The sequence below is a fragment of the Fusarium fujikuroi genome, chromosome FFUJ_chr01 (assembly GCF_900079805.1).
Source record: "Fusarium fujikuroi IMI 58289 draft genome, chromosome FFUJ_chr01".
NCBI classification, from domain to species: domain Eukaryota; kingdom Fungi; phylum Ascomycota; class Sordariomycetes; order Hypocreales; family Nectriaceae; genus Fusarium; species Fusarium fujikuroi.
In genome coordinates, this window is record NC_036622.1 from 6427500 (window position 1) to 6452050 (window position 24551).

Here is a 24551-nt window from a genome sequence, read left to right on the forward strand (position 1 = left end):
TATATAAATTTTATATACGTATAATTTCTTTAGGCCACTCTATCCATCGGTCATAATATCCTCTTAGTAACTCATCGACAACAAGTATTATACTTCGCCCCCAACCTTCCATAAACCAGGATCCGTCTAAAGCATGGGCCAAAGCACCGAAATACGCAAAAAGAAGCAAAGCCGGTGGCTTTCGCTGTTGTAGCAAGTCAAGATACTCCTTAGAAGTCGCGTGTAACCATATATATGGTGCTGACCAGTCCTGATTGTATCCCCACTCAGCTTTAGCCTCACTGCTCATTGTCTCGAACTGCTTCATATATGCGTTGCATTTCCGGAGTAGATAGAGTGTCTCATTGTAGATGCATGCGTCGTTATTGCTTTCCCAAACTTGTTGTATACTGCGGAAGTGATCGTCGTGAGTAAATGCTTGCTGATCTGGATCAAGTTGATCCCAGTTGCCGATCTTTGTCAAGTCATCCAGTGGCCCTCGACATACCCTATCGTATACAGGATGTAGTACTGCGTCGACGCCGCGTATCGCTGGGATCCACCCTTCTCCGAGAATGCGGGACTTGCTGTCGACAGAAGCGCCATCGCAGAGAGGTCCGAAGAAGGCCAGCACATAGACCATGTTTAAACAAGAAAAGGCGTATAGAGCATCACTATTTCCATCGTTCACTTGGCTAATGCCGTGCTGAAATCCCCGTAGTGCTATGTTATGATGATAGGCGGCGATACAGACAAGTCGCGGCTTGTCAGCAGGGTGTCTGTAGGCAAGATGCAGAGCTGCTAGGCTTAGAATTCCATGCATGACGAAGGTATACTGGAATCCAATATTTGGAAACGTCTTTTGCCAATAATGATCTCCGACGGGAGACTTGATGATGTCTAAGCTCGTTGAGATTGTCCAGTAGTGTAGCAAGGCAAGATCATCGGGTGTAAAGGTTGTGGTTGATGATGCTGATTGTTCATGGCCCTCGACGATCCTTGGTAGCGTCAGCGACGCAGCGAGTGCTGCCTCATCTGTTTGCTGAGCCGAAGCCGGTGAAGGATGACTGATTATTGGGGATGGATAGACGCATACATCGCCACGTCGGACGCAAGCGGTACAGGCTGGTATTTTCTCGTCACACTACGACGAAGAATCAGAAGGCTGGTCCCACCGTATCAGGTAGTCATCGTAAAAGAAGCATAGGAAAAACATGCCTTGACCCGACGCTTCCTGCAATCGTTACAACCTGTCTTTGACTTCTTATGCAGGCGTTTCTTTCGGTTCGTAAGATGATCCGATGTCTCTGATGGTGATTTGTCAAGGACCATCCTTGGCAAGGGTCGTGGGGGGCAAAAGAGTAAAAGATTAGTCTTTTTGCTAAACGAGGTTTAAAGAACGTTGTTTGTTGCTAGACAGAGAATTGAACGAGGAATGAGCCTCGATCTCCCTCTTAGTCGGAGGCGCAATAAGGTGGGGCTGCCGGTGCTTTGCGATATACGCGGACCTAAGCGCGTATGACAAATAAACCCCAATCAAAGGTCTGGCGGGAGCCCGGTGATCGCGATGGCCTACATATAGGTTGCTAGCTTTGGGTTTAGGTTCACCTCGCCTCAATGGTGCCATCAACGTTGCGAGTTTATCACCAATGTTGTTTCTAATCTACTGTTACAGTTATGTCTACATACCTAGGGCATATATTCTGTATCATCAGTTCCTAAGAAGAAGTATCAATAATAGTCTATACAGTATTAAATTGGTTGCTGGAAATCAGAGTCTTCACATCACGCCTGGCTCCTCTACCGACGCAAAGTATGGAGTACATAAATAGGTTACCCCACTCTCGGAATTTTCCGTCTATCGTTCACGGAAAACTCAATCAGAATCTGATAACAACCCAACAAATCCAAACTCCTAGGAACAAGAGAGAGAAAGGAAAATACAGCTTAATTTAATGCTTTATATAATTCTTGCAGCCTATCTTTGACTTTCAGCTATGGCGTTTCTTGCATATCGGCAGATGTTCCGATGTCAATGTGGTGATCATTCGTCAGGGCCCATTCTTGACAGAGGTCGTGTGCGGAGCAGACCTCTGAACGAGTTTAGGCCTCCGGGAGTCGGGGGGAGGAATACACGAGCCTCAAGGGGGCTGGCTTACACCGAAATTCGCTGACGATCCACCGACCGGGGGGTCCGGGTTTTATTACCCCCAACGGCTGGATTGGGAAAGTAATCACGGATGGGTTGTGGGGCTGTCCCGATAACGCTGACCGGTCTAACTAAGCTTGGTAGAGATCAGCAATGACGTCGACGGGCCGTTGAGCCTTGGGTTTAGGTTAACCTTGTTAATTTAATGTGTTTGGGAAGCTCGGTTTATCTCCCGCCGAGACCTTGTGTTTCGACCAGAGTAAGTTATTGGAGGAAGTATCTTGAGGGAATTGATGCAAGTCTAAAAGACAACAGCATCTCAGAGTTTGCCCCTGTAGCTCCTCTGACAGCACACTGGGGGGGAAGTTTCTGACTCATTACCATCTGACACCAACAGCAATGCACGGATGCAGCCGCTGACTATCCCAAGCGTGCGTTGGAGAGCTACTTTGCCTCAGTCACTAGAGCTTTAAAATAAATCTAAATCAGATATTGGACTATCGTTTTCCCTTTCTATTATGTCTTTGTGAGTCTTTTCTTCTGCTTATCCATTGCTTCTAGGTCATCTTTAGTGACTGGATTCCGAATATCGATAAAGACCCTTTCCAATTCGCCCAGCACGAACTGCATTGGGTTGCAGTGTGTGTGATCAAGCCCATCAACCTTGCCAATGTCATGGATCACCAGCTGTGTCATCTTACGACGCAGTCCAACGATACTGTCCATCACATCTTCCGCCTGGGGTAGGGGCCACAGACCCCCTCGCGCGAGACAAAACGTTATTGAACCCAGAATCATGGATTCGCAGCGATGCGGCCCCATCCACTCTGCGTGTCGACACCAGCGGGGCTTCTCATCAACGACAAGTAAGTCATTGATGAGTTTTTTGATAATGTCTAGAAGTGCTTGAATGGTCGTGAGACGATTTGCAGATATTCGCTCTAAGACTGGATTAGTTATAATCTTGAGGATATGGGTCAGAAACTCACCTAGAATGTCTGGCTGCATTTTCAGTTGGGGATCTTCGGAGCCATCCGATTCCATGAGCATTCTTCTTGCTATTCTGCAAAACGAGTCTTTCCGGCCAAGCTCCCATGCTATCCATAGGCTCTTACTCATCGAGACCTTTGACGCATTCGCGTCATCCTCCACCAAAGACATCCATCTTCCCACCCAGGGTTCCAGCATATGTGTGCCATCGTAGTAGTTTGACAACACCGTAAGGTCGTACAGGTCATCTATCGATGGCGTTCGGGGTACTTGATTGAATTGACCATGTGATATGTGTAGAAAGATGGACAACGCTTTTGGTTTGTCCTCGGGGAGTTCTATAACCCAGTCCTTACCATTTTTTGGTTCTGACTCCATGAACTGCCCGAAGAGCATGCAATTAAAGACTGGTGATGCTCTAGCTAAAGCCCTTGAACAGACTGTAAAGGTGATAGGGTCTATTTCTCCGACGCAGAGCTTGATATCACCACGTGGGTCAAATAAGATGTCTTTTGAAGACATTGTCAGTTTGATGCACGCTGCTGCCAATTAAGAATAACCACGTTCAGCACTAAGTCAAATTTATATAACAGTCATAGTAGGCCTCCTAGAAAGCATTTTCATTAAGCGAGCGAAACCTGAGCCTCAACTAAGAATAGATTTTTGCCAAGACAATTATCTGGGATAATTGCGTTTAAGTAATGGCCTCAGCCACGAAAACGGGCTAAAATACATAAACAGAATAGCTATAAATAGACAATACGAGAGTGGCTGAGGTGATTTTAGCCTTGAATAAGTCTAAAGTTTCTACTTTTTGAAAAGTAGGCTTAATTAGAACAAGCAGTATAGAATGATTCCGAATTGTTGTAATTATTGTTTCATCCTCTTCTGTTACCTTGACTGTGGTAAAAAGTCGTCATTGACTCCACGCCACGTCGCGCACTGGAACTGATGGAGACAATACCCAATTAAAGTCGGGGTCCAATCTGATCCGTGAGTCATTAACGGAGTACTGCCTAGCACAGAATTTTAGCCCCAACTCCAAAACAAGTCTTTGGAAAGCGGAGGAGCTCCTCCCTTGACAAGGAGTCATCAGTCTCGTTCTCGGTCTCGTTCTCGCTATCGCTATCGTTATCGGAGCTTGGAAGTGTCAGTGGGTCCGTATGGCCTCACCCGTGGACCCGTTGGTGCTACTCCGTATAAATCTATCCACTAGCCAATCTGTCAAGATGGGTCCTTGGCATCACTGTGGGCAATTTTCCCCGGCCCTAAACCAAAATGAGCATTTACTCACCCATACTGGGCCTTTGCTATGATTCCGTTATCCAGATAGATATTGTAAGGCTAGGTGCACAAACCTATGGCTGATACAAAATCATTGAGAATGCAAAGGGCTGGTTCCCTTAATAGGCTCGGCATGTTATAAGTTCACAAAGACCGCCAATAATAGTACGCCCTCGCTTGTTTGTATAATGACTCGTTCTTCATCAGTGACCAATTTGTTTATCCATTCTTCTTCTTCTAGATGCCGTTCAAACTCGGCCCCGAATATAATGCGATTTTGAAATCTCTTCTTGGCAACAGACCTACTCCCGCCCCCCCTTTCTGTGGGAGATGTCGAAGCTGAACGCGCTCGAATGGAGCCCGGTATTGCTATTCTGGCCGACCCTAATTTCCCTCTTGATCAGGTTACGACCAGAGACTTCTTTGCCGACACATCGGACGGCCAAAATATCCTTCTGCGCTGGTACTCTTCGAACCACAAGTCTCCAAGCCTAGCGGTGATCTACGCTCATGGTGGTGGTATGATCTTGGGCAGTGTCAAGGCCTATGATAAAGTAGTGGCAGCATATGTCGCCCGCACGGGGGTGCCGTTTCTCGCAGTTGATTATCGCCGGGCTCCGGAGCATCCCCATCCTATCCCCGTCAACGATGTTTATGCCGCTTTGAACTGGCTAGTCGCGCATTCTGAGGAACTTGGAGTAGATACCAGCCGCATTGGTATTATGGGCGATAGTGTTGGTGGCGGCCTGGCTGTAGTAACGGCACTCCTTGCTCGACAGCACGACGGACCCTGTATTGCGAAGCTCATTCTGGTATCCCCCATGCTTGATGATCGCACAGTTTCAGCTGACGAGCACTTGACCCCGTTTCTGAGCTGGAACACCACGGACAACGAGACCGGCTGGCAGGCCTTATTAGGCTGTAGTAGGGGCAGAGAGGTGGTGGCCGAAACAGCCGCGCCAGCACGCATGGTAGATGCCACGGGTATGCCGCCTCTGTATATCGTGGTGGGCGAGTTGGTTGTCTTTCGAAACGAGTCGATTGAACTTGCGACCAAATTCTACAAGTCTGGTATCAGTGCAGAACTCCATGTGTATCCAGGATGTCCGCATGGATTCGACATATTCCCCTCGAGAGAAACTGGAGTCTGCAAAAGGGCGTTTGAAAATCGAGACCGAGCTTTTAAGAGCATATTTCCGGCAAATTCATAACTTATTCTATGTTGGACCATAGCTACAGTTATCGTTTATACACCAGTCATCAGCATAATGGTAATGCCATTCATTTACGGTGAGCCTTTCCGTTCATTTCATCGGCCATTTCCGTCACTAAACACTTCAACTTATTTCTTGCTCGCCTACACAGTCTAAAAAACACTGCCCTATGTTTTAACACGCTCATAGCCCTCCTCGCCTCGACAACTTATATCCACGAGTTTCTTACATGCTTTGCGAGGCGGTGTAACCTCAGCTATTAAAGCTTCTTCATATGCTGAACTGCCCTGAAATAACTCAACTCCCTTTATCCGAGTGTATCTGATGGTGGCAAAAGAGTCTTGTCAAACCCATTCAACGCATTCTAAAGTCGGACACCCACGACATGGGCTGCTACTGCTTGCAACTTATCTGCCATATCTTTGGTCTCCAGTAACGGGCTGTTGACGTCACCTGCAGGAAGGAAATGATGATCATCAACGGAGGAGGGCACCAAGCTCTGATGCAGCAGCAATAGCCCTCTAGTGCTACTATATGATTCAGGGTTACCTATGGGATGACTGCGGCCTAAAGGATCCAAGGTTACAGTTACTCGTGGGAATGCACTTAAACCTCTTAACTGCGTTTAGGTACTTGGGATTTCCAGGTTCCTAAGTCCGTAGTTAGTCATTGATGAAAGAGCTGCGTTAGCGCCACCGACCTGATCGTCGGGACGCGGATCTTCGGCACAGATATTAGCGCATCTCAGCTGACGATGCCCAATCATATGCTCCAGCAAATATTACACTGAGAAATAAGTCAAGGAACAAGGTTTCAATAGATCCAAACCCGTTTGCGATAACGGTTAGACCCCTTGGTTGTGATGATGTGGCTTCGGGAATCACGGCTACGATACGAGATAGGGCATGATTACCAGGGGACCGAGGGTCCTCCAGCTGTCGTAGGTGGCTCTATGCCTCCACTCTCAGCTGTCTCCTTGCTGACTGCGTGTTTCCTATTCTTCAGAATATGGTTGTGCCATTATTTGGGACCACGGAGTCTTTACCGGTTGTTATTCAAAGCCTGGTTGCTCATGGAGTTGTCATTTAGTTCAACTGCATCAATCTCGGGAAGGGTTCAGCTGTTGGAATAGAAAGCATATGGTTGACTGGTCCCCTATTTTTGTGACCCCTGGCGTCACATTCCAGACAACCATATGCTTAAAGCCTAAGTGCTAGCAATGGCTAGTTGGCCCCATGTGTAATTGTGCATACATGATTTGCCACCAGTGATGACTGACCTTCGTTGAGATTTGAGAGCGACATCCCCAGATATGACGCAGCTGACACCTTTATCACTCGGGAGCCGCACAGTTCATTTGCTTTTTGACGTCATGCAGCAACTTGAGCCTATCTACAGCTCGATAGTTCGGATCTTTGAGCCGTCTGCTCAATGTATTACTATGAGGGTATTTCAACAGAGGTGACGAATGTGGCTGGTGAGTAGTGGACATGTGAAAGTTGACAAATCTGCTCAACCATGAAGACGTCAGAGAGGTATTCAGAGATAAAAGAATGCAGATTGTAAGCTTCAGTGACTACCTGTCCTGCGTTCAGACACATTAACTCCAATCTCCTTCAGCGCCGACACAGAACAGTCACAAGTTAACCACTCTGTCATATATTACCTACCTATCTATAAACATCTTACATTGCCAACAATGACTCAGCTCACCAAGATTCTCATTATTCTGGCAGCCGCCAGCGCAACCCTCAGCGCCCCGACCGTGAAACCTCGTCAGCTCGCGGGCGAAGGCAGCTTCTTCGACTCGGTCTTCACCGGCACCGATAACGGTGTCGGCTATGGTGTTGAAAACGCAGAAGACAACGCTGCCACTCTCATTGGGGGCAAAACTACCACTGCAGGTGGAGGCAGCACCAGCAACCCACCTCCACCACCACCAAAAGTCAAGAGACAGGCTGATAAGATCGCCAACGGCGCTTCTACTGATCTGCACGCCGTTGGACAAGACAAGGCTGCAGACCTTGTTCAGACAGATGGAGATAATATTGATGGGCAGCTGACTCAAGATGCGGGTACTCTTGGAGCTCAGGTTGGAGGAGATGAGGAGGATGTTCTTGAGCGCACGGGCGATATGGTTCCCAGCAAGATGCCCACTCGCCGTGCTCGGGTCTTTTATTATCAAGCCTCGGTGCCAGTCTGTGCTGCGTGGAGATATCAGTGCTTCAGCAGTTCGTTCGGGAGTGACACTTGAGGGGAGTGACAAGTGAGTCATTGGTTCATATATTCTTCAAGCAAGCCAGGAGTAGGAAAGTATATATATAATGACATCAATTATACTTATAATTCAGAGAGCATTAAGTATACTTACTATTATTGTTTATAATAAAATACAGGCAAATTAATAATCGGGCTATATTTTATATTTCTATTTAATAAAGCTAGCTACATAAGCTTCTTTAAAACCCATACGTAAGCGAACATGGAGTTATTAGACTTCCTAAAACCATTACCAAGTATTAGGTGCAACAACAGTATACTTCCTCCAGCCGCCATTCTCTCGCGCAAACAAAGTTGCATCATTATGCTCATCAAGAGTAAAAACTCTGATTTCGCTGCCGCTCTCTCTTCCAATCCTTAGCTGGCCACCCTCAATTATGCTGATCAGTTGCAACATGGTCGACCGCCCACACATCCACTTGCCTTGCAACTTCAAGTTCCTAAAAACAAGCTCTGCATACGGGACTGTAAACGTCTCGCTAGCTCCGCCACTAAGGATCACCCGGCCCTCAGGCTTCAAGGCGCACAGAGCGGCGTTAAGGAAGGGCGGGTTCTTCAGCTCGCCAGGCGACCAGTCGTTATACACCTCGGCACCGGCGCCTCTAGGAGTTGCGGCCAGGATTGAAGCCGTATCGGCAGCGCTATCGCCCGTCATGACCACTTTCTTGAGGCGCGGGTTACCGTTGAGCTTTCTTTGCATTTCTGCTAGCTTGCTTGTACTACGGCCAAGAGCAACAACATTGCAGCCGATAGTAAGGGCGATCTCGACCGCCAGACCGCCAAAGTTGCCGCCTGATGGCCCCACGATGACGGTTTCACCGGCTTTGAGATCAGCAGCCTCGAGTAACGAGCCGGTGGGCACACAGTAGTAGGCAATAGAGAGCAGCTCAGCAGGGTCATAGCCCAGCTCGCCAATCAGGCGGTGCTTGTCCAAGGGGTAGATGTTTTCGAGTGGAACTTTCTGGTACTGCTGCAACGAGCCGTCTCGCCACGCCTTCATAAGCTTCTGGCCTCCTTTGCCTGCACCGCCTAGGTGCCCGATCATGATCATGACGTTGTCGGGATCATCGCGGGCGCGGGCGGTGGACTCGACATAGACGAGATCGCCGGGCTTGGCAAGTACTGCGTCTGGGCCAACGGCGTGGATGCGTCCAATGGCGTTGGCATTTGGGACATAAGGTGGCTGGACATTCATCTGCGGAAGCTGGCCGGTGTGAAGCAGATGGGTATAGGGAGCAATAGGCGCTGCAAGGATTTTGACTATAAATGTACCCATAGTAGCTTCTGGGATAGGTAACTCTATAAATTCAAGGGGCTTTGAGTATGAGGAGAGCTAGAGGGCGCGTTTTACTCCCAGGGAACCCATCTTTGGTATTTCTTGGTAGATATTGGTTCAGACAAGAGAATTAAGCCTGGATTGTATAAAAGGAAGAACAAGTGTCATCCGGTTACCAATGGGACGTCCTGTATTATAACAAGATAGCAACATGGTTTTAGAAGAACTATAACTTATAAGGGTTTATAAATGTCCCCCAGACATCAGTCGGAGCACCGTAAGAGGCCACAAATAGACCGAGCCACCGCATCAACTGACGAAAATCAAGAAGATATCAGATCCTCATTTGCATCTTGACCAATTGAAAAGCTGTAAGCAGGCTAGCATGTATTCACCGAATTTCATCAGTTGATGCGGCATGACTCTTCCGGTCAGAATGCCTTATACAAGCCTGCTGCCAAGGTGTAAAACACCGGGGCCATAGTGTCTAATGTGGGCCATGGGTTAATCAATGCCGCCCGAAAAGCCGCTTACATAAGTGAGTTAGTTGTTTATGTATTCTTGAAGCAAGCTAGGAGTAGCAAAGTACTTACATACTAACATCAATCATAATCTATCGTTGCACTCGGCATTACTAGATCTCCGGATCTGCAATTAACTACCCGCTAATGGACTGAAACGCGGGGAATTTGCCTACTTACCGGCCTGATTTCCCGAAATTACAAGATATTGGGACGGCGAACAACGGTGTAGCACCATGATCCCCTCTTCCAGTTTTGCATACTTAAAGGGCGGGTGGTCGCTGCTCTCGTGCGCCTATGCGGTCTAGGTCATCATTTCTTACCTGGATCTCGGCAGCAAAATGAATAGCTACCTCGTTGCAATCCCATTGGTGTCGCTGCTCCTCCTCAAAGCAGTCTTGACCCTCTTTTGGCATTTGCGCTCAAGTCTGAGGTCCGTTCAAGGCCCTAGTGCCGCTCGATGGACACTCGGTTGGTATACCTGGAAAGTTTGGCAAGGTGCTTTTGAGCATGTTAACCGTGACTTACACAAGAAATACGGTATTTAAGCGTGTCCCCTTGCGTTATTTCGTTGTCATTAACGCCTCAGGCTCTGTCGTTCGCTATGCACCTAATAGCTACAGCTTCAGTGACCTCGAGGCAGTCAAAGTCATTTACGGTCTGGGTACTTCGTTCCCAAAGTCCCCATGGTACATACCTTGGGGCAATCCTGGAGATAACAATCTTTTCAACGAGAGGTCCTTGGCCAAGCATGCACACGATCGAAAGCAATATCAGTCCACTTACTCCATGTCTTCCTTGGTCAACTACGAAGCATTTGTTGACGAGTGTGCTGAGCTGTTGAAGAGACGCCTGTCAGAACTCTGTGCGGCAGGCCAAGCTGTCGACATGCATCATTGGTTCCAATGTTATGCTTTCGACGTGATTGGTATGATCACATATGGAAAGCGTCTGGGCTTCCTCGATAAAGGAGAGGACGTGGGAAATGTCATCCACGCCTTGGGAGAGATACTTAGTTATTCAACATTGGTTGGAATCGTTTTTCCTACCCTCCACAACATCTTTGTTCCGATTATGAACTTTCTTGCAGGGAGTAAAGGACAAGGAGGAGCTTATGTCACGGCATTCACAAAGGCGAGAATCAGTGAAGCGCAGTCAAATCCCAAGGCTGTGATCCTGGACGACAGCGACACTACAACCCAGTCTTTTCTTATGAAGTTCCTGGCCAAGAATACTTCAAAGCCAGACGCTTTCACCTCGTCTCATGTCATAACCGGATGTGTTATTAACATGATCGCGGGATCTGACACAACTAGCATTAGCCTCTCAGCTGTGTTGTACTATCTTCTCAAGAACCCCTCATGCATGGACAAGCTACGAGAAGAAGTTGACACGTTCACTGCCAATGACCAGTTATCGACTTATGTCACTTATAAAGAGAGCCAGGCAATGCCATACCTGCAGGCGGTCATTAAGGAAGCCTTGCGGTTACATCCAGCCACCGGACTACCCCTTGAGCGTGTAGTGCCCAAAGGTGGCGCTACCATTTCAGGTCGTTTCTTCCCGGAGGGGACTATCGTCGGAATCAATACCTGGGTTGCGCACACGGACCGCAGCATCTTTGGACGGGATGCAGATTCATTTTCGCCCGAGAGATGGCTGCAAGATAGTGATGAGCGTTTAGCTTTGATGAACCGCTTCTGGATGCCTGTAAGTTTGCCCTTCGTTATCTGCAAGCAACTTCAGTTTGTGGCAGACCGATCTTGGTGTTTGTGTTTGATAATGGACGTTCCACTAACCTAGTGTCCTGACAGTTTGGTCTTGGCTCTCGCACCTGCATCGGCCGGCATATTTCCATGCTTGAAATGTGCAAACTCGTCCCTGCTTTGGTTCGAGACTTTGAGTTTGCTTTGCATGATAATCTACTCCAAAATGAATGGAAAACACTGAATTACTGGTTTGTAAAGCCGCTTGATTTCAACGTCTGGGTAAAACCAAGGACGAGTGCAGGGTAAAATAGCTCGATAGTACATAATATTATGCAGACTCTGCATAAGGTATGCTTGGTTAATGCAGACTAGTCCGTCTTTGTCTCATCACCCCCGCTCCTTGATCGGAGGTTGATTAGCCCCATGGGGAAATGCTCGGAATCCTGTCAATGACTGCAGCATCACAAGGACAGTTATTGTATTTAAACCCGAATCGAATGCTTTCTGTTGAAAGCCTGTAATCATCTTCAAGATTCGTCTCTTTCTTCCTCTGTCTCTGTGTGTAGCGTCCATTGCATCTTCCCAATGACTCTACTTCAGGCAACAACCCCAACTCCCAAAGCCGACCGTATGTTTCCCAGCTTATCTTCGTTATCAGCACTGACAAGCCCAGCAATCGTCGTGGACGGCACGTCATTTGCGCTCAACGGCAAAAATGTCTCGTACCGCTTTCACGTCGATCCAGCGACTGGAGATCTTCTGCTCGATCACTTCGGCGATCGCGTGACAGAAAATCCCATTGCTCAGATCATGTCCAACGGCGGAGGCTGGTCCACTCAAGCTCATCTCCGCCGTGAATTCCCAGATCTTGGTCGTGGAGATTTCCGCACTCCAGCTGTACACATCAAGCACGCCAAGGGTTTCACAGTTTGTAACTTCAAGTACAAATCTCATACAGTCGTCAAGGGTAAACCTGCGATTGAGAAACTGCCCAGCACATTTGGCTCTGACGATGATGTTTCAACACTGATTATCCATCTCTACGATGAGTATAGCTCTGTTGGCGCAGACTTGTCATACTCAATCTTTCCCAATTTCGATGCTATTGTACGGAATGTCAAGATTATCAACAAGAGCGATGATGTCATTACTGTTGAGAAGCTGTCCAGCTTCAGCGTTGACTTTCCTCATGAGAATTACGAGATGCTTCAGTTGCAGGGCGAATGGACCAGAGAATGCAACAGAACTCGCCGAAAGGTCGAGTATGGGCTTCAAGGGTATGTTGTAGTCTTGAATCAGAGTTTTTGTGGCTAATACTGGTACAGATTCGGAAGCACCACTGGCTACTCATCTCACTACCATAACCCATTCTTGTCAATGGTCTCCCCATCAACAACCGAGTCCCACGGCGAAGCTTGGGGATTCTCCCTCGTCTACACCGGCTCCTTCAGCGTCGAAGTTGAGAAGAGTCATCAAGGTCTTACTCGCGCACTCGTCGGAATGAACCCATGCCAACTCTCTTGGCCATTGAGGTCAGGCGAGTCACTGCAATCACCAGAATGCGTTTCCGTCTTTTCCAACCTCGGCATTGGCGAGATGTCAAGAAAGTTCCATCGTCTGTATCGCCAGAACCTCATCCGAAGCAAGTTTGTCTCTGAAACGAGACCTGTGTTGTTAAATAGTTGGGAAGGTCTCTACTTTGACTTTGACGACAAGACCATCTACAAACTGGCGCAAGAGTCTGCAAAGCTGGGCGCCAAGCTCTTTGTGCTTGACGATGGATGGTTCGGCGACAAGCATCCTCGTGTCAATGACCATGCTGGACTGGGGGACTGGGTTGCAAATCCCAAGAGGTTCCCCAGTGGCTTGGACTCTCTTGCTAAGGACATCACCAAGTTGCAGGTCAAGGATTCAGACGAGAAACTGCAGTTTGGACTGTGGTTCGAACCTGAGATGGTCAACCAGAAGTCTGAACTATATGAACAGCATCCTGAGTGGGTTCTGAGCGCTGGAGAGCACGCTCGTAGCGAAACTCGCCAGCAGCTGGTCTTGAACGCGGCCCTCCCGGAAGTGCAGGACTTTATCATCAGCTCAGTATCCAAGATCTTAGAGACTGTACCCGTCAGCTATGTCAAGTGGGACAACAACCGAGCGATGCACGAAAGCCCCACGCCAGATAACCACCACGCATACATGCTCGGAATCTACCATGTCTTTGACGTGCTGACTGCCCGATTTCCCGATGTCCTTTGGGAGGGTTGCGCATCTGGTGGAGGTCGCTTTGATCCTGGTATCTTGCAATACTTCCCGCAGGTTTGGACTTCGGATAACATGGACGCTTTCGACCGCATTCACATTCAGTTTGGTACATCATTGGTCTACCCGCCTTCGACGATGGGTGCACATGTCTGCTCTGCACCAAATGATGTGACTGGCCGCTCAATCCCAATGAGCTTCAGAGCTCACGTCGCGATGATGGGCGGCTCATTCGGCTTCGAGCTGAACCCTGATCATACGCCTGAGGAAGACAAGGCACAGATCCCAGATCTTATTAAGCTCGCAGAGAAGATCAACCCCATCATAATCAAGGGCGATATGTGGCGGTTGGTGTTGCCTGAGGACTCAAACTTCCCTGCGGCCATCTTTGTATCCGAGGATGGAAGCCAAGCTGTCTTGTTCGCATTCCAGATCAGAGCCACAACTGTTCTTAACTATCCGCTGCTTCGACTCGCTGGACTTGACCCAGTTGCGAGGTATAAACTTGACGGTGGGGAGACGTACTCGGGCGCGACATTAATGAATGGAGGAATTCAATTTCGATTTGGTACAGATTACGATAGCAAGGTTGTTCTGCTAGAGAGGGTATAAATGAGTCAGACAAAACGTTATGTAAGGATATCCAGGTCCCCAAATGGTTGACGTACAATGGAAAACTCCCAGCACAAACATTTAGATAGATTGTCAACATGAAGAACACTTTTCCAGATCAGTTAAAAGAAAGTCCAATCTCGGGATCAAATTGTCCACACGATATCGTCGCATCCTCCCAAGTCGTCGTCACCACAGGCGTACTCAAGTCCAGCAGATCGAGATTTCCATCTGGAACCCAACCCAACGGGTCCACGGGTTGTTCATCTTCGGGCGATAACTCTTCAACAATTGCTAGCCTCTCATCATTTCCTGCATCTTGCATATCCCATTGCAGATCTAGGTGCGCGTTGGGATCTGCAAGAGCGAATAATGTCTCCGAGTGCTTGAGAAGATTGGGCAATAAGTGAGACTGAGCACCTCGAACAGCTGATAGAGCATGAATCACGACGGAAAGTAAGTCACGAGGGCCATTCTCGAGTGCAGAATATGTCCAGCCGGGCAGTTGAGCGGCATCTGCGAGACTGACGCCGACGTCAAAGAGCTTTTGTTCCTGGAAAAGAGTCAGTCAGTATTCATTTCATGGACAGTCGGAAACTCCGGTAAGTGAGTCTTACCATCCCGATGCCATGACAGTCTTTTGACTTGGTCCCAACAGACCCCAAGGCTGACATGATGATCTTTCCTGCATCCATTGGAAGCGAGGGCGGAAGAAGTAGCCCAAAGCCAGACGCCGACGATGGATTCTGACCAAAGGCGATCCTCCACATGGATATCCGGAGCCACTGCTGAGTGATGAGAGTGTCGAACCGTTGACTCTCAATAATCGACTGGTCTGGCTGCACGCTGCAGAGCTTCTCGTTGATGGTATGTACAAGCTTCAAGTCATCGAATCGTTGATCGTCACCCTCGGGCTGCCATTCGTACAAAGAATACGGAAGGGATTCGAAGAGACGAATATGGTTTATAAAATCGTGCATTACTACTGGGCAATTTGAATCGACGATTTGAGGCTTGTTGACTGTGCTTCGGAGCATGACGGATCTTCTGTGCTGGAGGGCAAAGGTTCTGGAACGCTTTAGTCTTGAGGGTAAGGTATGCGTGGACGGACTCACCTTTCTGTAACAAAGAGAAGCCAAAAGACGCGTCGTCTCTTCTCGCGTTGCTCAGCAGGAAGACCATAGTAGCCAGACTCTTTTGTCAGGTCAAGTGACTGCGCGAGGGTGATGCTCTGGTTGAGATAGAACCAGGCGTGACGTGGATCGTTGAGATTCCCATAGCTTGCAAATAGGAAGAAGGAAACGAGTACTGAGTCGAGGGTGGTATCATCTATCACGCTGTATTGTCGGAGTGAGCTCTCGGCAAGATTGACGAGCATGTCCCCTGTCAAGCGTGGCTCGGATGGAATCTCAGCATTAAGATCATTCTCGCAGTTGTCGATGCGCTTGTCCAGTCGGAGTTGCATTCTTGTTGCAGCACATATTGCAAGGATGAGAGCGTATCTCGATGGAGGGAGGTCGTCTAGTCGAGCTGCATCGGCGAGGATGTCATCGTCGACGACTGGCATAATAGGGTAGAGAAATCTCTGGAAGAGTCGTATGTGAGCAACAAGTGACAGAGACATGCGTTTGCAGAGGTCTCCAGTGTTGATAGTCGCGTCATCGGGTGGTGTTGTCGAATCTGATTCCGGTTCTGGCTCTGGTTGTGAAACAGGGTCGATGTTTGTTGGTGGAGATGAGAATGACTGAGCGTTGAGTTGAGCGTCTGTTGGGGCATCTTGATGGCTGTTGACGTTGGCGTTGGCGTTGCTGGTTGATCCAGGCGGCGCCTCAGAGGTGAGTATCTGGAACTGATACTCATCAATGCCCAGACCCTGTCTCAGCTGCGTCTGTCGTCTCCCTTGGCCCTGCTTTGGGCCCTTCCTCCGAATGCTGTGGCGATACTGGCAACGGAGGTCTCCGATGTGACAGTTCTTACAGGGCAGGCCGCGATCACACTTGACCTTGCGGAATCGGCAGTTGTCACAGACCTGGCCGCGCTTTACCGGGATAGTCGCCATGTTGCTCTAGGTCCGGGGCTGTTGAATGCTTAATGGAGATATAGTCGGCAGATCCAATTCTTTTGCCAGCGTCATTTCTCGTGACTCTCGGTCCGATATATCAAGCGATGAGGGGTATCCACCAGAAACTGACCATTCTCGAGGTCACGATGGGCCCCGGGCTAAGCATTCTTCAAGTGAGGGGCTATGCCGAAAGGGGAAATGTTCGGACTGTAACATCAACCCCCATGGGGCGGTTTTCGGTTCCCCATGGGGACTTGGGAACAAAAGCGATTGGGATAGACACGCGAGGAGGATTCAATTGCTCCAGTATATAACCTCAAGATGCGTTGCTGATCAATTCGAGATCTACTCCATCAGACACTCACCACCAGCTCATTCTTCTATCACAATCATCAAACTCTCAATCACAATGGGCAAAGAGATCATCAACCCTTCGGTTTCACACGCCGAGAGCTACGATGTCGAAGCTTCGGTGGCAAAGACGGTTGGCCACGATACCACCGACCAGGCTCGTCTCGGTGCCCAGGCTGAGCATGACCTCCATCCTCTCGAAGCCGTTCGCAAGTATCCCTGGACTGTTGTCTGGTGTCTTGTCGTCTCCATGTGCGTCATCATGGAGGGCTACGATACCAACCTCCTCTCCAACTTTTACGCCTATCCCGCCTTTGCCAAGAAGTACGGCCATTGGAACGAAGAGACCAACAACTATCAGCTCTCTGCTCCTTGGCAAGCTGGACTCGGTAACGCTGCAGGAGTTGGTTCCTTCTTTGGAACTCTTCTCAACGGTTATCTCGTCACCAAGTATGGCCACATCAAGGTCCTCATCGGCTCCTTGATCTCTCTCAGCTGCTTCATCTTCATCGTCTTCTTCGCTCCCGACACCAAAGTCCTCCTCGTTGGACAGATCCTCTGCGGTTTCCCCTGGGGCGTCTTTGCTACGACTGCGCCAGCCTATGCCTCCGAAGTTCTTCCCATGTCGCTTCGAGTTTACATGACCAGTTGGACCAACATGTGCTTCATCATTGGGCAGCTCATCTCTGCTGGCGTCATGGCTGGTCTTGTCAACACTCCTGCTCCTTGGGCGTATCGCATCCCCTTTGCCCTCCAGTGGTTCTGGCCTGTTATTCTGGTGCCTATTCTCTGCTTTGCTCCCGACACTCCCTGGCATCTTGTTCGAATTGGCCGACACGACGACGCCCTCAAGAGCCTCGCCCGACTCCGACCTAGTGCTACCGACGCTGAGCTCCGCGATGCTCTTGGCCTTATCGTTTATACCAATAGCCTCGAAGAGCAGCTTTCCGTCGGCACCTCATACCGTGACTGCTTCAAGGGCTTCGAGCTCCGACGAACCGAGATTGCCATCGTTGTCTTCGCTGGTCAGATTCTTTCTGGTCTCAACTTTGCATACAACTCGACCTACTTCTTCCAACAGATCGGCCTCGACTCCAACACTACCTACCATCTCAACGTTGGCGGAAACGGAATGGCCCTCTTTGCTACTTTGGTATCTTGGTTCTGTGTCATGCCTTACGTTGGAAGACGAACAGCCTACCTTTATGGTATGTTCACCATGGCCCTTGTCCTCTTCGTCATTGGCGCTCTCAACACCCGAACTGAGAACCATTCAATCGCCATGACCCAAGCTGTCCTCACTCTGGTCTGGACCTTTGTCTTCCAGTTATCTGCTGGTCAGCTTGGCTGGGCTCTTCCTGCAGAAATGGGCTCAACCAGACTCCGACAGAAGACTATCTGCCTCGCCCGCAACGGTTATGCCATCACTGGAGTTGTCGCCGGTGTTCTTCAGCCTTACTTCATGAACCCTACTCAGTGGAACCTTCGAGGTTATACCGGATTCATCTGGGGAAGCACTGCTTTCATCGTCTTCGTCTGGGGTTACTTCCGTCTTCCTGAGACCCGAAACCGCACCTTTGAGGAGCTCGATATTCTCTTCGCCAAGGGTGTCTCAGCACGCAAGTTCAGCTCTTACAAGATTGACTCGTTCGAGGAGGCGGATAGCGCTGTTCACCAAACCGAGAAGGCTTGATCTTTGCAGCCTCTGGACTGTGTAGAATCTATCCTCGTGTCAGATTACGGAATGGGATTTGGATTGAAGGAGACGAAATTGGTGTAGCTTTGAGGTTGCCAATATGGATTATGATATTAGCCTAAATAACATGATTATTGCGCCACAAGAGCTTTTTTGCGTTCCTCAAGTGGCTAGTGACTGTCAGATCACTGCAGAATGACCTGAATTATACAGTCCATTATTCCTCAATATCTCTCTCTGTCATCTCATGTTCGCCTATCGTGATTCGAGGTCCTTCAAAGTTCTTTCTTCCATCCACAACCCACTGAATGGCTGATATGACCACGATGACACCAAATGCAACAACACAGTAGTTCATCGTAGTCCCACTAACAGGCAACGCTGGAGGGAATAGGAAGAGCACCGTAGTAACAATAGTGTACACTAATCCGATGATGTTTGTTGTCCATCCAAGCCAGTTGGGCAGCTTGAAGGCTCCTTCTGGCAATTGAGTCCGGCCACTCGCAAGGTGCAGAGCGATGGGAATGCCATAACTGAGACCAAGAGCAACCACAGAAGATGCGACGATAGCATTAAAGGCGACAGTAGAACCGAGGTAGATGCAGCCAAAGATGACCACAATCACAACATTGAGATACAGGGCATTCATGGGTACACCGAGCTTGGGGTGAACCTTCCACCAGATGCGCGATGCTGGGAGTCCACCGTCTCTTGCGAACGCAAACATCATACGTGAAGAAGTGGTCATGACTGCGATGGCAGCAAATACCAAGCAGAGGAGAGGAAACATGAGCAAGCAAATGGCTCCGACTTTGCTGTTGGTGGCCAAGTAGAAGATCTCAAGCAGGGGACCGGCTGTTGATCCAATGATGGTATCGGCGTTCTTGATACCGCCAGATACGAATAGAACCACAATGAGAAACAAGAATCCAGTTGAGATGCCGATGTACTGACAGTACAGCATAATCTTAGGCCCCTCGCTGGCTGCATTGGGAATTTCTTCAATCATGTGAGCAACGGCATCAAACCCTGTAAGTCCAAGTCCTCCCTGCAAGAGACCAAGGAGCCAGGCGATACCATCTGGCCAGCCAGTTGTGTTGATAAAGGTAGCGAATACGTAGTCAGCCGTAGCATATTCGGGCGCAGCACACGCAAGCACTGTAATGGAGATAATGAAGAAACCGGCGATACTCCATACAAGGGCAAGGCCATTGATGCGAGGGAGGAGCGAATGAAGAAAAGCGTTGGTTGCGAAGGCGATAAAGGCGATACCGAGATAGATGAGGAATTGGTGCCATCTCTGGAACTCGTAGCTGGGGTTTTGGAGAGAGATGATGTTGATGATGAGAGTGCTCGACAAAGAACAATTCGTCGCGACCAGACAGGCCCAGCCGCTGAGGTTGATCCAACCCGTGATCCAAGACAGTGGGATCTTCAAAGACTTGGGGGCAATGGTGGCAACCCAATGATACTGCCCACCAGAAGTTGGCTGTGCTGACAGAAATTCAGCTAGACTTGCAGCAAGTGAGAGATTGCAGATACCAGCTGTGACCAGTCCCCAGATAACAGCGACAGGTCCTCCTGATGGTAGAGCGAGCGAAAGCGATGCTGCAAGAGCAGTCCAAGAGTTGAGGATGGCAAAAGCTAAACCCAGCATTGTCCAACGACTGAAGTTGCGCTTGAAGGACTGGGAATGGCCCAGCTGAGCGAGTTGGTAGTCATCGAGATTGGTGGTCGGTTTGACATCCATGGTATCAGATACGCCAAGAAGATAAAATGGATGAGATATCTGCGAAGGATGGATAGAATCCCTGGGAACTGTCCCGATTATAAACCTCTGGTCCATCCATTCCGGCCATAACGGTTCCAGCACATGCTGTCAGACCAACAGCCATCAATATCGGCCGAAGCTAACTCGATTTAATCGCGGGGAAGAAATCCTCCAATCTCATTCGATGAACCAACAGGATTTCCGTTTACACCCTCCGACTACGCTCCGTTTTCACAGGATAAGGATCCACCGTTATCATTCCCGTGCGGAGAACCCTGGCCAGACCGAAAGCTTCTGATCATGGTTTGGAGATAAGACGCTGAGATGCTGACACTTGATTCGTTCAATTGTCTCGCCGTCGAAAAGTTGCTAGTTAACTGCTCGAAACGGTAAGAGATTAGGCCACCCTTGACAGCTGCACGTCGGTGAGATTGATGATTATCGGGGATAATCTTGAGCGCTTTGGGAAGCTCGAGGGAGACGCAGTTATCCGGAATTAACCTGTATCGATTGAAGTATTGTCCGATTGGGCACGGGCATCAATCTCGGCGAACTCCCATTCTATCCTCAGGCGATACAATGGTCGATAAGCAACTAAGCGTTATCGTAACTGTAGGCTCCGTATTGGTATCCACCACCGTTTTGAATGCCGAAGCATGGCAGATGATATTCTCAAACTCATTATAACGTAACTCCCAGGGCATACTGAGGCCTTGATGCTCCAAATTGCATTCGCTCGAATCGTGGTCATGATGATAAATTCGATTCTATCCTGCATCGTCAACCTCAGAATTACAGCACACATCGCGTTGTGCAGTTGCCGTCTCAATTGGTGCAAGCTCCGATGTTCTGCTGCCAACCCTATAGCTTCTGCAGCCTGCAGCTTGAGTCGAATAGAAGCTTGCAGCCAGGCTCGGGGCAATGATAAACAGGCTTGCAGTGTTTATTTTTTGGAGTCAGGACTCATGGAACTGAGATTCGACATAATAACGAATCAGTCGGGGACAGGCGCAGCCCAGGAATGACTGATGTGTATTGAATGTCCTCTTAAGTAACATGGATCTGACGAGATACAATTATATAGACTTGCTGAGGGGGCAACACACCATTTAAACCCCACTGATCTACAAAGTATACGACTACGATGTTATTCGGCAGTTATCTGCCGTGGAATTCTGTCAGTGGGCATGGTGGTGCTTGGCGTCACTTGGCAAGATTGTTTTGCTTTTGTTCTTGCTGGTTGTGCATGGCTTTCGGTAGTTAGTATAATTAATTATTTAGCACTTAAAGAAATTCTCTACCCTTATTATCTTAATCTACTACAGTTCTCTAATTATTTAAATAACTTGCTACTGATCTTTTACTAAAGAGGGTTACATAGTTTTAGGAATAACACTTTGTAGAAAGAGAAAGGGATCCTGTTGCTGTCTTGAGATTGCGGAATGAGCGGAATTAACAGTAACTAAGTATAACATAGCGCCACACTAAGAAAGACTACCCCCTGTAATGCTAAAAATCTTCTTAAGCATATCCTATTTATGCTGTTTTAAGTAATATGCTTTAGAGTCTATATTAAACTGCCATCCTTTAACTTAAAGTGTCAAGTAAGTATGGCGTTATTTTCCCAATATGCAGCGTGTTTGCAAACTCCATCCAGCTAACAATAGATATGGGAATACGCATGTTTGAAGCGTCAGGCCTCTTTCTTCTGCATTCTCTTCCATTGGTCATGTAAGCGAATGTGGCTTGAGCCTCATTTCCTTCGAGGTCCTCCAAATCTGTTAAAGATAAGGCTAGCCCTGCTCCTGTCCAGTGTTGTCCCAGGTATTCGGGTAGTCTTCGGGCCCTGACTCTTGCAAGTGTCAAATGTGGAGCTTTCCCCTTGTGCTATTGTTCCAGGCCAAGGCTAAATTCAGCCCTGGAAGACGGCGTGGACTGATTCAGCAAACTAGAACGAATAGCATCACGAATTACTCGTTGCGAATTGTGAGAGGGGTCCGAGTGACACTAGGATACAATGCCGTGAATGCCGCGGTGGGGCGGGGCGTCCCTTATCTCTTAAGTACAAGGCGTTTGGTATCAACGAACAAAAGCACTGAGATAACCAAAGACCTTCGAAGAGAAGGAAGAATAAGAGTTCATACAATCATATCATGCACCCATCTATCGGAGCCAACAGTAGCCCCTGCCGCTCCTGCTTCTGGCTGATTTCTGTTAATGAGGCTATTCACCTGGCTGCAATAGTTTGGTTGTCTAACCAAGCCTCACAACGGTAGTTCGCATTAGTCCAAACATGCTGAAGACACTAAGCTCAGCCTGCGTCAATAGTAAGTGTCTCGCAAATAACGACAAAGTGTTCGGGTTACACATCAACGCTAAGCAACGCCCGAGTCCCATGGATTGGTCGTGAGCTTTTTTCATACCAGTCACATGACGGTCTTCACTGGCTCGCAGTATTCTGGAAGCTATTTGGGGCAGAGATTGTGCATGGGATGCCACACAAATGGTACGATGCCCCCCTCGTTATAGAATATGTGTCGCATCATTCGGTATCCGGTAAAGCCAATGCAAATGCAGCTGACCTCAGCCATTTGCAGTCTCCAGGGCCCAGTCAAGAACTGGAAGTAGTCCAGACTATAAGGACATGGCCAATCGACTCTAAATTAAATATCGCTCGCTTCCTTCACCTCTTGCATAGTGCAAAGCTAAATGACAAACACTAGTCATGCTACTCTCTCCTCAAAACGCCACACTAGCGATAACGGGGCGTGGACTGACTCGAGAGGATGGAGGTCGCTTTACTCGAATTGAAATGGCTCAGCCAGTTTACTCTCAACTGGGAATTAACCAAGGTCTCTACATATATGTCCATGGAACTTTTGTTCAAATGATCTGCATCCTTCGTCATTTCTCTCCCTTCCTTCATGAACTTTTGATCTGAGACAGTTACCCATTATGGTCCAAGCTTTCCCCATCTATCTGCCTCGGCAGCGGGAGCTGATCGCGACTTGGGTAATCCTGCCCATGCTGTCGAATATCACGGTCGGGCTTCGGTTTTACGCAAAGGCCAAGACCAGAGGCGTGTATGGCTGGACTGACTGGATGATCATAGCATCTGCTGTATGTCAACTGGTCCCATGAAACACTTATTATGGTGACTATCTTCTAACACTTTGGCAGTTCTTCACCACTCTCCTTTTTGTCTTGCTTCTGCTGAGTGGGTCTCCTCTTCTCCCCAATACATTCGAGAGAACAAGACTCCACCGAATATCAATGGCTAACAAGTGTCTCGTTACCAGTGCTTATGTACGGAGGCATTGGAATTCCCGGATACCCATACACCAGTACTACAGAGCCAACCGACGTCTCGTTAATTCATGATCAGGTACGCCACGTACGATTACACTTCCAGTGCTTCATTGTCTAATCAACCTATGATTTATTAGATTGGCTATGCCAACAACATCGTCCTCGTATTCGCAGTATACTCCTGTAAAGCCTCGATCTTATTCCTATATCATCGCCTTTTCACAGGCCACAATGGCCCGATGAACATAATCATATACGTTGCGTCGGGCATAACCTTTGCGTGCTTCATGGGAAGCTTCATCGGTTATCTCGCCGCTGTACGGCCGATTGAGAAGTGGTGGGCTTGGGGCGATGCGACGGCTGAGCAGTTCCTCGCCATGCAGAATATCAACATCGCCTATGACAGTCTGACAGTTTTCACTGACTTCTTGATCTTTGTACTCCCACTCAAGTCAATCTGGGGGCTGAATATGAACCGCGGAAAAAAGATCGGTATCATTATCTCCTTTTGCTTTGGGTTTATGTAGGTGACCTTTACCCCTGACACATCAAGCATGCCCTCTACCGATCGACTGCTATCCAGTGGACCGTCATTAACAATGCATAACTAGCACCTGTTTCATTGCTCTTGCTCGTGTTGTCTTCACACATGGCTACCAATGGAAGAATCTCTACGATGAGGGAACTTTGTGGTCCCTTGCAGGCGTCGAGCCAGTGGCAGGAATTATCTGCGCATGTCTCCCTGGCCTGCGTCCGCTGATGCCCAAGACGTTCAAGATGACGTCTTATGGTACTCCGGCAAATCCCAGCAGATTCAGGACTACTGGCACTACCACGACGGATAATGCGAAGAGGAGCACTAATAGGGAACCCAACCCATTCAGGGTCCTGAATGATGACAGCTCGGTGACAGAGTTTGGACGAACCGTCAGGGAGGTCCCTTCGAGATCCGAGATAAGTGATGAGTATATTGAGCTTGAAGAGCAACGGCCCAAGGCATTTGATAGATAGTGAGGACTAATTATAAGATGACCTGAGATATGTATTTAATTTACTTTATTCCTATCAGTTGGTTCATTTCATGATATACAT

General features: G+C 48.5%; 11 protein-coding genes; 6 read left to right on the plus strand and 5 right to left on the minus strand.

Annotated features, from left to right (window-relative positions):
- Positions 1-10: 10 nt before the first annotated feature.
- FFUJ_00054 (related to UPC2-regulatory protein involved in control of sterol uptake) lies at positions 11-1311 on the minus strand (the record flags this gene model as incomplete). XM_023573723.1 has 2 exons in its annotated part: positions 11-1123; positions 1204-1311. The coding sequence occupies 2 exons, from the start codon at positions 1309-1311 to the stop codon at positions 11-13; spliced, it is 1221 nt and encodes a 406-aa protein (XP_023425394.1).
- A 1333-nt stretch (positions 1312-2644) lies between these two features.
- On the minus strand, positions 2645-3640 carry FFUJ_00053 (related to nuclear pore protein; the record flags this gene model as incomplete). XM_023573724.1 has 2 exons in its annotated part: positions 2645-3069; positions 3118-3640. 2 exons carry the CDS (start codon positions 3638-3640, stop codon positions 2645-2647), a joined length of 948 nt encoding a protein of 315 aa, XP_023425395.1.
- Positions 3641-4755: 1115 nt separating this feature from the next.
- On the plus strand, positions 4756-5613 carry FFUJ_00052 (related to lipase/esterase; the record flags this gene model as incomplete). The annotated part of the gene is made up of 1 exon (XM_023573725.1): positions 4756-5613. One exon carries the CDS (start codon positions 4756-4758, stop codon positions 5611-5613), a length of 858 nt encoding a protein of 285 aa, XP_023425551.1.
- Positions 5614-7315: 1702 nt separating this feature from the next.
- On the plus strand, positions 7316-7870 carry FFUJ_00051 (uncharacterized protein; the record flags this gene model as incomplete). Its single annotated transcript, XM_023573726.1, has 1 exon — positions 7316-7870. The coding sequence occupies one exon, from the start codon at positions 7316-7318 to the stop codon at positions 7868-7870; it is 555 nt and encodes a 184-aa protein (XP_023425396.1).
- Positions 7871-8125: 255 nt separating this feature from the next.
- Positions 8126-9172, minus strand: FFUJ_00050 (related to ADH3-alcohol dehydrogenase III; the record flags this gene model as incomplete). Its single annotated transcript, XM_023573727.1, has 1 exon — positions 8126-9172. The coding sequence occupies one exon, from the start codon at positions 9170-9172 to the stop codon at positions 8126-8128; it is 1047 nt and encodes a 348-aa protein (XP_023425397.1).
- Positions 9173-10034: 862 nt separating this feature from the next.
- FFUJ_00049 (related to pisatin demethylase cytochrome P450) lies at positions 10035-11708 on the plus strand (the record flags this gene model as incomplete). XM_023573728.1 has 3 exons in its annotated part: positions 10035-10233; positions 10283-11403; positions 11508-11708. 3 exons carry the CDS (start codon positions 10035-10037, stop codon positions 11706-11708), a joined length of 1521 nt encoding a protein of 506 aa, XP_023425398.1.
- Positions 11709-11987: 279 nt separating this feature from the next.
- Positions 11988-14270, plus strand: FFUJ_00048 (probable alpha-galactosidase C precursor; the record flags this gene model as incomplete). XM_023573730.1 has 3 exons in its annotated part: positions 11988-12030; positions 12076-12679; positions 12728-14270. 3 exons carry the CDS (start codon positions 11988-11990, stop codon positions 14268-14270), a joined length of 2190 nt encoding a protein of 729 aa, XP_023425399.1.
- Positions 14271-14388: 118 nt separating this feature from the next.
- FFUJ_00047 (related to transcription activator amyR) lies at positions 14389-16329 on the minus strand (the record flags this gene model as incomplete). XM_023573731.1 has 3 exons in its annotated part: positions 14389-14823; positions 14888-15338; positions 15386-16329. 3 exons carry the CDS (start codon positions 16327-16329, stop codon positions 14389-14391), a joined length of 1830 nt encoding a protein of 609 aa, XP_023425400.1.
- Positions 16330-16741: 412 nt separating this feature from the next.
- On the plus strand, positions 16742-18376 carry FFUJ_00046 (probable alpha-glucoside transport protein; the record flags this gene model as incomplete). The annotated part of the gene is made up of 1 exon (XM_023573732.1): positions 16742-18376. One exon carries the CDS (start codon positions 16742-16744, stop codon positions 18374-18376), a length of 1635 nt encoding a protein of 544 aa, XP_023425401.1.
- Positions 18377-18596: 220 nt separating this feature from the next.
- On the minus strand, positions 18597-20129 carry FFUJ_00045 (choline permease; the record flags this gene model as incomplete). The annotated part of the gene is made up of 1 exon (XM_023573733.1): positions 18597-20129. One exon carries the CDS (start codon positions 20127-20129, stop codon positions 18597-18599), a length of 1533 nt encoding a protein of 510 aa, XP_023425402.1.
- A 2976-nt stretch (positions 20130-23105) lies between these two features.
- FFUJ_00044 (related to integral membrane protein PTH11) lies at positions 23106-24470 on the plus strand (the record flags this gene model as incomplete). XM_023573734.1 has 5 exons in its annotated part: positions 23106-23270; positions 23331-23367; positions 23450-23535; positions 23597-23982; positions 24071-24470. 5 exons carry the CDS (start codon positions 23106-23108, stop codon positions 24468-24470), a joined length of 1074 nt encoding a protein of 357 aa, XP_023425403.1.
- Positions 24471-24551: the final 81 nt, after the last annotated feature.